This window comes from Hipposideros armiger, unplaced genomic scaffold (genome assembly GCF_001890085.2).
Source record: "Hipposideros armiger isolate ML-2016 unplaced genomic scaffold, ASM189008v1 scaffold_107, whole genome shotgun sequence".
Taxonomy (NCBI): domain Eukaryota; kingdom Metazoa; phylum Chordata; class Mammalia; order Chiroptera; family Hipposideridae; genus Hipposideros; species Hipposideros armiger.
The window spans coordinates 1,099,677-1,112,374 of record NW_017731457.1 but is presented as its reverse complement, the minus strand read 5'-3'; the positions used below and the strand labels follow the sequence as shown (position 1 = coordinate 1,112,374).

The 12,698-nt window shown below is 50.7% G+C and overlaps 1 protein-coding gene across 6 annotated transcripts in view; it reads left to right on the top strand.

The window, feature by feature from the left end:
• The window catches only part of CLIP2 (CAP-Gly domain containing linker protein 2), a 94,434-nt gene extending 81,736 nt beyond the window's left edge, over positions 1-12,698 (top strand). For 2 of the 6 annotated variants that reach the window (XM_019646903.1, XM_019646901.1), the window contains 5 exons: positions 1,249-1,405; positions 5,439-5,598; positions 6,506-6,691; positions 7,093-7,155; positions 7,603-9,660. In XM_019646903.1, coding sequence (XP_019502448.1) covers positions 1,249-1,405; positions 5,439-5,598; positions 6,506-6,691; positions 7,093-7,155; positions 7,603-7,650 — 614 coding nt within the window. In that variant the 3' untranslated portion in view covers positions 7,651-9,660. Of the gene's footprint in view, positions 1-1,248; positions 1,406-1,513; positions 1,739-5,438; positions 5,599-6,505; positions 6,692-7,092; positions 7,156-7,602; positions 9,661-10,636 lie in introns of those variants that run through there. The other 4 variants (XM_019646902.1, XM_019646908.1, XM_019646904.1 and 1 more) reach the window with 4 other exon arrangements.

The following is a 12,698-nucleotide window of genomic DNA, read 5'->3' as shown; positions in this document are numbered from 1 at the left end:
GTGGCTCAGTTGGTTAAGAGTTGGCTCAAGAGTGCAAGCTCTGAGCAACAGGGTCGCCAGTTCGATTCCCACATGGGCCAGTGATGCTGTGCCTGAGCTGAGCCGTCGCTGAGCTGCCAACAGGTGTCAGGATGGCTCAGCTGGTGTAACAACAAGATTGCCTGCTCGATGGTGGGCTATGCCCCCCCGCAACTAAGACAGAATTCAGCACCTTGAGCTGAGCTGCTGCCCGGATGGCTCAGTGGATAGAGCGTGTGCTCTTAACAAGGCTGCCAAGTTCGACTCCTGCATGGGATGGTAGCTACGCCCACCTGCAACTAGGACTGAACACAGCACCTTGAGTTTAGAGGCCACAAGCTGCTGATGGGAAGCCAGATTGCAACTGGCGCCCTCCACAACAAAGACTGAAGAACAACAACTTGGCTGGTCCCCTTCCCCAATTCCTCAACACTGTTCCCCTCCCCCAATTCCCCAATAAAATATTTAAAATAATATTAATAATAATTTCCTTTAAAAATTTCATAAATGAAACTATGATTGTTTTATTTTCATTTTCAATTTTACTTCAGAGCCACATGTACGTACCCAAAGAGCCACACATGGCTCGCGAGCCGCAGTTTGCCGACCCCTGGTCTAGTATACCTGCCCCCACCCCCTAGAGGAAATGCCAGGATTTTAGGGTGCTTTGGGGGGAGGTGGGGGGAATGCCAGACGCGGCAGAGAGCCAGGCACAGGGAAAGTGAGGACAGAGGGGGAGCGAGGCAGGGGGTCTGGAATTTGTGATTTGGTGGCAAACTGGCCCTGCTTCTTGCCCGCCAGAGTGCCAGTGGTGGTGTCCGTGAGACGGCCCCCCTCCTGGAAAACGGTTTCCACCCCTCCCTCTCTCCAGTTCCCATCACGTTCACATGGCATAATTGGTCCTGACAAAGGTCAGTTGACCTCAGATTCCTCCAAGGCTTAGGCGAAGCTTGTCCAGGCAGCATTGTAACACCAGGTCCTGTCTTGGTGGACTGCTTCCCATCACCACAGGGCCCAGGCTGCTGTGTTGGGGGTCCTGGTCTGCTTTTTGTAGCTGTTCTCTTGGCCCCAAGTTGCCTGGCTCTGCAGGATGAGAAAGACCCACTCAGTGGAGTATGTCACTGTGACCCCCGGGAAAATCAGCTTCCTGCCCGGGCCTTGGCCCTCGGGTGGGACACATTCCCTCGGCGATCCTGACTCCCTCCGTCTTTCCTGCCGGCTGACCCTCAGCACTGGAGAACAAGTGCAAGTCGGGAGAGAAGAAGGCGGAGGCCCTCCAAAAGGAGAAGCGGCGCCTGGAGTCGGAGCTGGAGGCCGTGTCCCGGAAGACCCACGACGCCTCAGGCCAGCTGGTCCTCATCAGCCAGGAGCTGCTCAGGAAGGAGCGGTGAGTCAGATGTGGGCTATGTGGTCAGACCAGCCTGGCCCTGCCACCCAGCCTTCCTCCCTCTCGCCCTGACCCTCACTCCACCTAACGCTAGCCAGTCTCCTCTAGGTGGGCAAGGATGGACTGCGTGGGACCTGTGGTGGCATCACCAGTGATCACCGTCCCCTCCTCTGATATGCTCGATGAAGCCTCAGAACCATTCCTAACACAGTTCTCCCAACAGAGCTTACAGGAAAGATTAGTGGCTCCCAAACTTCTTGGTCTCAGGGGCCCCTTTAAAATTCTTAAGAATTATTGAGGATTCCCAAAGAGCTTTTGTTCATTTATTCTGTATTTATCATATTAGAAATAAAAACTGAGGAATTTAAAAATATTTATTTACTAATCCATTTAAAAATAATAAACCAATTGCAAGTAACATGAATAACATGGTTTTGATGAAAAGTGTTTTCTAAAACAAAAAATATCTAGTGAGAAAAGTGACATTGTTCAACATTTTGCAAATTTCTTGATTGTTGGGCTTAGTAGAAGACAGCTGGATTCTCATATCTTCTTGTGCACTCAGTCTTTGCAATTTGTTGTTTTGGTTGAAGTATATTATGAAAATCTGGCTTTGCAGAGATATATAGTTGGAGAGGAGCATATTTTAATATCTTTTTCAGATAATTAATATGCCACATGGCCCCAGGAAAAATATCCACTGTATGCTGATGAGCAATGACAGTGAAAATACTTTTATTGTCACTGTAAAAATAGTTTTTTGGTTTCTGTTTTTTTTTTAAGATTTTATTAGGGAATTGGGGGAGAGGAACGGTGTTGGGGAATTGGGGAACAGCCAAGTTGTTGTCCTTTTGTTCTTCAGTCTAGTTGTGGAGGACGTCGCTTCACTGGCCCACCTTGGTATGATCATTGCGCTCTTCCCGGCTGAGGCAGTCGATCGCTGGCCATTGGACGGCCCCCTACGGTGGCTCACAGCAGCTCTTGCCAGCTGCCGGCCGCTCACGGTAGCTAACAGCAGCCCACTGCAGCCTACGCTGTCCCCGGCCATTCACGGCAGCCCAGCTCCAGGTCACCATTTTAGCTGTAGAGGGCACAGCTTACTGGCACATGTGGGAATTGAACGAGCAGCCCTGTTGTTCAGAGCTTGCGCTCTTACCAACTGAGCCACTTGGCAAGCCCACTGTGAAAATAGTTTTGACCCTTGGACTCCTTCAAAGGGTCTTGGGGACCCCTAAAGTTTCCCTATACCACACTTTGAGAACCAATGAGTTCCTGTCAATAGACATGGTTTGTGTAACCTATACAAGGCTTAAAAAAATAGATTACCATTTAAAAATCAGAAGATTTTTGGGGTGACTGGTTAGCTCAGTTGGTTACAGCGTAATGTTGATAACACCAAGTTTGCCGGTTTGATCCCCGCATGGGCCACTGTGAGCTGAGCCCTCCCCAAAAGAGTCAACTATATCATTTTAGCATGAAAGCAACATGTAACCAATGACCATGGCTGTTACCCACTAAAATTTTTTTAAAAATCAGAAGATTTCACATAAAATATAGATTTCTCCAGATTCTCTTAAAAATTTGGAAATTCTGTCAACAATAGGCTGATTTCCAGCATGGCAACAACCAGCCATTTCTGGGGTGAACCTGCCCCCTTTTGATGAGTGGGGCCCTCTCGGTCTCCTAAGCCCCCATCCCCCTTCATTATTTTACTTACATCCTCTTCGTGGACATGGTTCACCAGCCCCTGAAAGCCTTTGAGTTTCAACCCCTGAGTTAAAGGAATCTTGTTGAAGTACAAGCATCTTTTCATAAATGCTGTCTCCTCCTCTCCCCTCCTGTAAATCTGATATACAAATTGGGAGTGTCTATGCTAGATTTGCTTCAAATCTAGCACCTCTCTAGAAAATGTGGCCCCACCCAGGAGGGAGATAAACAGGCATAACTGGGGAACATTCCTTCCCAGCATGAACTAATGACCAGCCAGGCCCCTCCATCAAGGCTGCACTATTCCCTTGCTCCCCATACCCTCACCCGTCCAAATCGGATACTTTACTCTCCGTGATTAGCCCAGTCTCGCCTCCTCTGAGGAGTCTGTTGTCCTGCTATCAACCGACTCATTCCTTCCTCCATCCCTTGTCACTTATGCAATTCTTACCTTCTTTTCTTTTGGATATCTCACTAAGTCCAGTCCATTCTTCAAGGCTTAGCTCATAGCCCATCTCTTCCTTGAAGCCTTTCTTGACTGGAAGAGGGCGCTTTGAGCTCCTCCATGCTCCTGTGGTGCTTCGGATGAGAGTGGGAGGTCAGCTAGGAATGTGCTGGCAGATTAAACGAGTAGAGATTTATTTATCTCACATAACAGAAAATCTGGGAGTAGCTATGGCTGACAGTTAGTTCAGTGGCTCAAAATATCAGCCCAACACCTTTGTGGTTCTCTTGGACTCTCCCTCATGGTTGCAAGGTGGCTGCTGAAGCTCCAGCCATCACATTCATAGCAGGAAGGAGGAGAAAAGGGAAGGGGCAGTGCCAGCAGACTTCCATTTTGTCTCAGCTACCCATGACCACCTAGTAAGGGAGTTTTCTCCTCCTCTATAGTAGATGCAGGCAAGGGAAGAGGCTTAAAGGGAGTGTGTTCTAATCTCTTATCATGTGCCTATGACAGACATTGCTAATTGACCACCACACTCTTTTCTGCAGAGCCTAAATGAGGCCTCAGCATCATTTTCATCCCAGTACTCCAGGCAGCTACTCCTGGTTGATTAAATAGTTGACATGGGAAACAAAACTCATTTGATATCAGCTATTTAAAATGCCTGGCTATGTAAGCTCCCTTGGATGAATTTTTTTTTTTTGCTTTGCTTAATTTTTTAGTTAAACAAATACTCTCTTTAAAAAAAAAAAAACAAGGCCAGCCGAGTGGCTCGTTGACTAGGAGTTTTGGCCTGGGACGCCAGCTCTGAGAAGCAGGGCCCCGGGTTGGATCCCACATGAGGGCCAGTGATGCTGCGCCCTCTACAGCTAAGATGGTGAACAACAGCTCGACCTGGAGCTGGGCTGCTGTGAGTCACCGGCAACGGCGTAGGCTGCAGTGGGGCTGGCTGGCAGCGGGCATGAGCTTTTGTGAGCTTCCGTGAGCCATCGTGAGCAACCGTCCAATGGCCGGCAAGCAACTGCCTCACCCAGGAAGAGCGCAATGATAATACCAACGTGGGCCAGTGAAGTGACATCCTCCACAACTAAACTGAAGAACAAAAGGATATCAATTTGTCTGTTCCCCTTCCCCAATTCCCCAATTAAAAAAAAAATCTTAAAAATAAAAATTTACAGCCAGCCGAGTGGCACATTGGTTAAGAGCTGGCTTGGGATGCCAGAGGGCCCTGGTTCAGATCCCACATATGAGGGCCAGTGACACTGCCCTCTACAGCTAAGATGCTGAACAACAGCTCAACCGGGAGCTGGGCTGCCGTGAGTCACCGGCATCGGCGTAGGATGCAGCCCCTGCTGCAGTGGGCTGCCAAAAGCTACCATGTGTAGCCGGCAGCCAGCATGAGCGGCCAACAGCCCCTGTGAGTGGCCGTTCAGAAGCCGGCAACTGATCTACCTCGCCCGGGAAGACCGCAATGATGGTGCCAACTTGGGCCAGTGAAGCAACATCCTCCACAACTAGACTGAGGAACAAAAGGACAGCAACTTGTCTGTTCCCCTCCCCTCAATTCCCCAGCTGTGTTCCCATCCCCCAATTCCCCAGTAAAAATCTTTAAAAAAAAAAAATTTAGAAACATTGTAGGAAAGGCCAAGTCCTCCTGACTGTCCTGTCTCTAAATCCTGGCCCCTCTTAGGCTGTGGGCAGATGGTTTCATGCCTCATGTGTCCACTCTGGCCCCTCCTGGTGCAGATGATATTTTAATAGCCAGTGTCCCCCTCAAGTGGCCAGTCCCTAGGCACTTGGGAAGTGGCTGGATTGTGGGAGCAGAGGGGCCAGGGCTGACTGTAGCTGTTCTGTAATCCCCACACCCCCCGCCCTCGCCAGGAGCCTGAATGAATTGAGGGTATTGTTGCTGGAGGCCAATCGCCACTCCCCAGGGCCTGAGCGGGACCTGAGCCGCGAGGTCCACAAGGCTGAGTGGCGGATCAAGGAGCAGAAACTCAAGGATGACATCCGGGGCCTGCGTGAAAAGCTGACTGGGCTGGTATGTGGGGGAAAGGTGGCCTGGGGGCAGGGGAATACCAAGGTGGGGTTGGGGGTGCCATGCTGTCAGGTCATGGAGAGTGGTAACCTCCTAGAGCCACCCCAGGAGCAGCCAAGCCACAGAAAAAGTTCACAATTCCCTAGAACCACAGTATCAGTGACATAGCTGGTGGAGGGGCCATGGGTGGCTGCTTTTGCAGACATATGGCTGGCTGTGTGGCAGCCTGGGTGACACAATGCAAAGGAAGACTTTCTAAGAATCTGACCAATCCAGAGGTAGGATGGGCTACTGCAGGGTGGTGAGCTCCCCATCCAGGGAAGTAATCAACCAGAAAGCAGCTCCTTGTTTAGGGTCCTGCAGTGGGGACTCACACATGACTGTCAGGAAGGAGGGGGCAAGTTTGTGTGGGAATGAGACAGGTGTGCTTCGGGACCATGGTGGATGGGGCAGCTGTGTCCTGCTGGGTCGGGGAGGAGGAGTAGAGGGGACACTATGGGAGGGGTCAGATGGGTGGAGGTTAAGAGGTAATGAGGCTGTGGGTCTGGGGGTGAAAATGAGAGACCCACATAAGACAGAATGGAGGATGGGGGGCAATTAAGAAGGAAAGAAGGGAGGAGCCTGGATTTTGTGATTTGGAAGATGTGAAGTATGTGACAGAGCCTGGGAATTCAGGGCCAGGGACACGGAAGATGCTTCAGTGGGGACCCGCAGGTGAAGGAGGGAGGCCTGAGGGACGTCCCGGTGATGTTCAGGCCTGGCTCAGAGACGAGGTGGGGCCAGAAGAGTTTCTTATCTAGAGGAGAGGTCGCCCTCCCCCGACACACACGTGTGCATGTACACACACACAGACACAGACACACACACACACGTAGGCACTCACGCTCTTCCTTTCTCTGGCTGCTTCCAGGACAAGGAGAAGGCCCTGTCGGATCAAAGGCGCTACTCCCTCATTGACCCGTCCTCAGCACCTGAGCTCCTGCGGCTGCAGCACCAGCTGATGAGCACAGAGGATGCGCTGAGGGACGCGCTGGAGCAGGCCCAGCAAGTGGAGAAGCTCGTGGAGGCCATGAGGAGCTGTCCCGACAAGTCCCCGGTGAGCCATGGGCCAGGGCTGGGCTGACCAGGAGGTGAGCCGGGGGGCAGTGTCCTCCTGGGGCATGGCCCTGTCCTGGGAATCCTAGTCTAAAAAGGGAGGCAGCTCTGTCTGTCCTAGGAACCCTGGCCTGAGGGGAGAGACACAGGCATGCCCTCTGGGAGTCCCAGTCCAAGGGCTACATGGCTTTACCGTGAGGATATCTCAGACTAAGGGGAGAGACCCAGCCTTGCCCTGAGAGCCTTGGTTTCCCGGGGTCCTGGCACCTCTATTCTGCAGAGGTCTGGTCAGTTTGGAGCCTGAGATGATCCAGTCAGGAAGACCTCGCCCCCTAGTGGACGAACCAGGAACTGCTGCCTGGTGGACCTCACTCAGCCTCTGCCCATGCTTGACTCTTACAGGCCATCGGCAATTCCGGTTCTGCTAACGGTATCCACCAGCAAGACAAGGCCCACAAACAAGAGGTAAGGGACACTCTGGCTCCTGGGAGACACACTGGCACTCCCATGGGCCTCCTGTACAGGCAAAAAAACCCTCAAAAGTCACCAAAAATACAAAGATGCTGCAATCTTGATTCAATATCCATCCTGCTTTTTTTAGCCTTGTTTCCCTTTAAAAAAAAAAAAGAAAGAAAAGAAAAAAAACTTTTATTATAAAGTATGCATGCCTTTTGGGAAACTTTTGGGGGGGAAAATCCCCAAAAATATATAAAGAAGAAAATACCAGTAGTCCTGAGACCCAGAGATGACCAAGGTTAATGTTTTTAAGTGATATCCTTCCTGAACTTTCCTAAGCATGTATGTACATATATGTATACATGTATAGTCAATTCTCATTATTCACAGATTCCATATTTGCAAACTTGCCTACTCACTAAAATTTATTTGTAACTCCAAAATCAATATTTGCAGCAATTTTGTGGCCATTCTTGGACATGCGCAGAGCAGAGAAAACTTTGAGTCACGAGACCTGCACGTTACCAGCTGAGGGGTGACAAGACTGTGCTCTGCCTTCTTGTTCCAGCTCATACTGCAGACGTGTCCGTTTCGCAGTCTATTCAGTGCCACATTGTTCACATGTTTGTGTTTTTTCTTGGTAATGTCTGCTGTTTAAAATGACTCCACAGTGCAGTGCTAAAGTGCTGTCTAGTGAGAAGACAGCTGTGTGCCTTATGAAGAAAATCCTTATGTTAAATAAGCCTCTTTCAGGCATGAGTTAAACAGTAAGTCCTCAATGTCATCAGTAGGTTCTTGGAAATTGTGACTTTAAACAAAATGACATAATGAAACCAGTTTTACCATTGGCTAATTGATATAAGCAAGAGTTAAGTTCCTACAGCATATTTCTGGTCATAAAAACATCACCAAACTTCTAAATAAAGACCCCACACATTTCTTATATTAAACATTGAACTAAGTGTGAGCTATACATACATTTAAGAAGATGAATAAAAACACGTCAGCTAATTATTTTCCAACCTGCTTATTTCAGTTCAGGGTTGAGAGTGGCCGGAGCCTCTCCCAGCAGCTCAGGTTCAAGGCTGGACCCACCCTGGACAGGACGCCCTTTCATCGCAGGGCCACTCACACCCACACTCACTCAGACGGGGACAATTTAGACATGCCAACTCACCTAGCGTGCACATCTTTGGGATCTGGAATGAACCCAGAGTACCCGGAGAACATCCACACAGACCTGGGGAGATCATACAAATGCCATGCAGAGGGTGACCCTGGCCGGGAATCAATTTTTTTTTTTTTTCCTCATCATGGTATAACGAAATGATGTTATTCAAGGACCAGCTGTACTATTGAGTTCACTGTTAATAAGTATACATTAACTAAGGTGTCTTTACACAAAATCACACATAAAACATGGTTATGTATTGACCAATGACGAAAACACTGTGATCAGAGGTTCACAGGAACCTATCCCTGTAATTCCCCCAGGAGCAATGGCTCAGTGTTCACTAATTCAGCATTGGTGTTGACTTTATAGAACATAAATACTGTGAATAATGAGAAACTGTTACATGTATGTGTATATATGTGTGTGTGTATGTGTATACATTAACTTTTTCTTTGGCAATAGTTTCAAAATTACAAAAAAGTTGCAGGAATGAAAATAGTACCCAGAACGTCGTATACCCTTTCCTCCATAACTTTGTAAACATTTTGCCCCATCTGCTCTATCTTTTGCTCTCTATATGAAGATGTGTGTGTGTGTAATACCTGTAATTTTTTTCTGAACCATTTGAGTATAATTGTATGTGTCACGGCGCTTGGCACTTGAGTCTGTATTTCCTGAGGAAAAGGACATGATTTTACATAACCACAGTACAGTTATCTATCTCCGCAAATGTCACGTTGATACAAGATTTATATCCAGCCTACTCGCGATACTCTTGGAGCGTCTTCCATCTTTTTCCCCTCAGTATAAGAGTCAGTCAAAGGTTGAATTAGCTTATTGCATTTAATTATGTTTCTCCAGTCTTCTTTGATCTGGAACATTTTTCTCAAATTTTCTTTGATTTTTATGACATTGACATTTTTGATGTATAGTCCCCACTCCTTTTCCTGATAGAAGAGTCCTCATTTAGGGTTTGTCTGCTAGGTCCTTGTGATCAGAGCCAGGTTCTACATCTCAGGCTGGAGCGCCTCGTCAGGGCTGTGCCTTCTCCAGGCATCCCACTGGGGGCCATGATGTCCGTCTGCCCTTCGCTCCTGATGTGAATGTTGATCACCTGGGCAGGGAGTTATCTGATTTCTCCACTGTGTAGTTGTTGGTTTTTTCCTAATGAGCAGTCTGTGCAGAGAGACTTTAAGACCCTGTGAATACCCTGCTCCTCACCAGCCCCTCCCCTACACACACCAGTTCAGCATGATGACTCTTGCCTGAGCCAGTCTTTACCATGATGGTTGCAAAGCATCATATACATCATTTTAATAAAGTAGGTCATATACTCTGTATTCGGTTCTACCTCCTGTTTTTTTTCACTGAATATTTTAAGCATAGGCATTTTCTCTCTTCCTTAAGCAATCTCTATAAATTCCATGTTTTATAAAATTATGGGTGTAAAATTGGTTTTCTAGAACTTCGTGGGCCTGAAGGGTGCCTGTGACTCCCATGATTGTCATGTCTTTGCTTGACTATTATGTTTTAAATGTGTGCCCCCCCCCACCCCACAGTTAACCACTGGCCTTCACCCACAGTCTTAGAGGCCCCACCTGGTGGTGCCAGCCTGGTTAGGTGGGAAGAGCACAGCCCCGGCTCTGGCCCTGGCTTGCTGAGTGACCTTGGGCAGTGAGGCAGGAGTGGGGGAAGGAACTCATGCTTCCAACCCAACAGTAGAACCCCCGGCCACAGGCGCTCACCTAGGAACATGAGGACCTTGGCCACAGAACCTGCCAAGGGCCAGGCCTGTGGGTGAGGGGCGGCGGGGAAAGGAGGGGACCCTGCATCAGACCTGTGAGCAGGGTAGAGGCGTGGTGATACAAGGGGAAAGTGGGAGGGCTGTGTCTGCCACCTGTGCTGGCAACCCTGGGAGCTGATGTCCATACCTTGTGTGTCTTTGTCCTCCCAGCAGCCCTGTGAGGCATGTGGGGTCATCCCAGTTTACAAACATGAAAACTGAGGCTTGGATTTTTACCTCCAATTTTCATTTTCTTGGTTCCAGCCTCCACATAGCACTCAGGGCTCTTTGTAAACGTATCCACTCTCTCCTTTTCCCCTCACCTTTACCTAAACAGCTCCCCCCCCCTACCTCCCGTCTCACCGTGCCTCAGACACAGCAAAGAGGCTTTTCCTGCCACGGGGTCCTTGCCCATGCTGTTCCCTCTAAATGGCACAGGGGGCTCTCCTCCCTCAGCCCACCCTCCCTTTCCTCCTTGCCCCCGCTCTGCCACTCCTGGAGACACTTGATGATCAAGCCCTTGCTCTCTCCAGGAAAAGCACTGACCTTGAGGGACACCTCGGAGCAGCCCAGTTGGCACCAGAGCCTCTCCATTCTGCCCCAGCGGCACCTCCTCCAGACAGGGGCCAGGACTGTCACTTTGGAGACAAGAACAGTGTTTGTAACAATAACGTACCCAGCGCCGTGGACAATCCCCCACCCCAGACCCCCTGCCGGACCAGGAGGCTTCCTCAAGCACGACCTTCGACAGAAAGCAGTGCAGCCCTGGCCGGGCCCCTGAACCTTCAGCCTGGACACCCAGGACAACCTGGCAGCTTCCGGCGTTTGGGAAGGCTGAGGGACTCGGCCAGGCTCTTCTCCCCAGAACGAGATGACCTGAGGACTGTCTTGTTGTCCTGGACATGTCCCTGCCCTTCCTTTCTTCCTCTCCTTCTCCTGGGTCCCCATCAGACCCCAGAGAGCCGTGTCCCAGGAAGGGGTCAGAGGAGGTCCAACCCTCTCCTTGCAGGCACGTGGAGGGAAATCCCGTCCTCAGGAGCCGGGTGGGGGACCCCCTTTTCTGTAGCCACTTCCAGACCAAGGCAGTCCCCAGGGCTGTTTGTCCCCACATCCTGAGCCTCATTCCGGCACTGGTACAAGTCCTCCTCAGCCCGTCTGCCCAGTGAGGACCCAGGTTCGAGGTGTTGGGGGGCAAGGTCCTTCTTCCCTCCAACACTAACACACACTTACACACAGCTCCAAGCAGCTGGCCAGAGGGTGGTCACCAAGGCCAGGAGCCACAGTATTAGGAACGTTTGGAAGCCCCTCCCCTCAACCCCCTACCACTGACCTGGCTTGAAGCTGGAACAAGACAGGCACAGGGGAGCTCAGACCAGGCCTCCAGGCATGTTTTGACTACTCAGTAATACAGTGCCCTCTGGGCTGACTAAGATGTTCCAAAATTGGGCCTCTCTCCTGCAGGTGCGCCCGTGCAGGCCCTGGCATATGCACCCCCTGACCGCTGGCACACGCACTCTCAGAGGGGTCACGCATGCCCATGTGGGCATGCAGGCAGGGTGTTTGGAGTCAGCCATGCTCAGGCCCACAGATGCATACACTTGGGTTCCAAGACTGAGCCCCAGGCCATGGTAGAGCTGTGCCCGCACGTACCACAAGCATTCCTGCAGCCTGGCTGTGCACATACACACCCAGGTCCTATGGGTGAGTGTTCAGGGATGTGCGTGCCAAGCACATGCACCATTGCATAGGTACCAGCAGCCCTCTTCCAATCTTACCAGGCACCTGCCCAGAGCTGCTTAAGCCCTGTTCTCCAGGAAAAGAACCTAAGGGATGTTGTTGGCAAGAAAAATCTAGCCGCCTCTCCCTCTTCCTCTCAAGTCCTGCTGAGTTTCTCCAGGCCTGTGTGTGGTGGGGAAAGCCAGCCTTGGCCCTGCAGCACCCACCTCCAAAGCTAGAGGGCCTGCAGGTTATACCTTGTGCCACACCACCACCGCAGAGGGCCTGACCTGCCTCCTCTGCTCAGGGAGAGTTTTAGGGCCCCAGCCCGCCGGGGCTACAGAGGGCAGCCTGGCATCCCATCATGGTGTTCCCGAGGTGTGCCAGGGTGGGTATGCAGTCTGTTCCCTGGGAGCAGCCCAAGTAGCCTCTGAGTGCTCCTGGGTACAGGTGGGTGGTGCCCATCCTGGGGGCAGCCGGTTAGTCCCATCAGCCTCCTCTCTCCTCCCCACTGGCTTTTGGTAGCTCTCGCATGCGGTTTTATTAACAACAGTCTAGAAATGATGTTTTAGTGGCCTAACAGAGTCAAATACTATTTCCAGCAAAATCAGGCAGCTCGCCCACCCACAGGAGTCCTGACTAGTCTACTAACAGCCAAAGGCTCACACCTGGAAGAGCTGAGCCTCCGCGGGCTTGCAGGTGGCAGGTGTCAAAGAAGCAGCTTCCCAGTGAGCATCTCCGCCTGGCCAGTGGACTCAGCCGTGCCCCTTCCCCATGTCCTCCCTGCGCCCTTCCCCTCCCAAAGTGGAATTGTTGAAGTGTGGCGAGTCCGTGCTCGAGACAATAAAGCTTGTGACTGAGGTCCAGGACCCCTGCTGT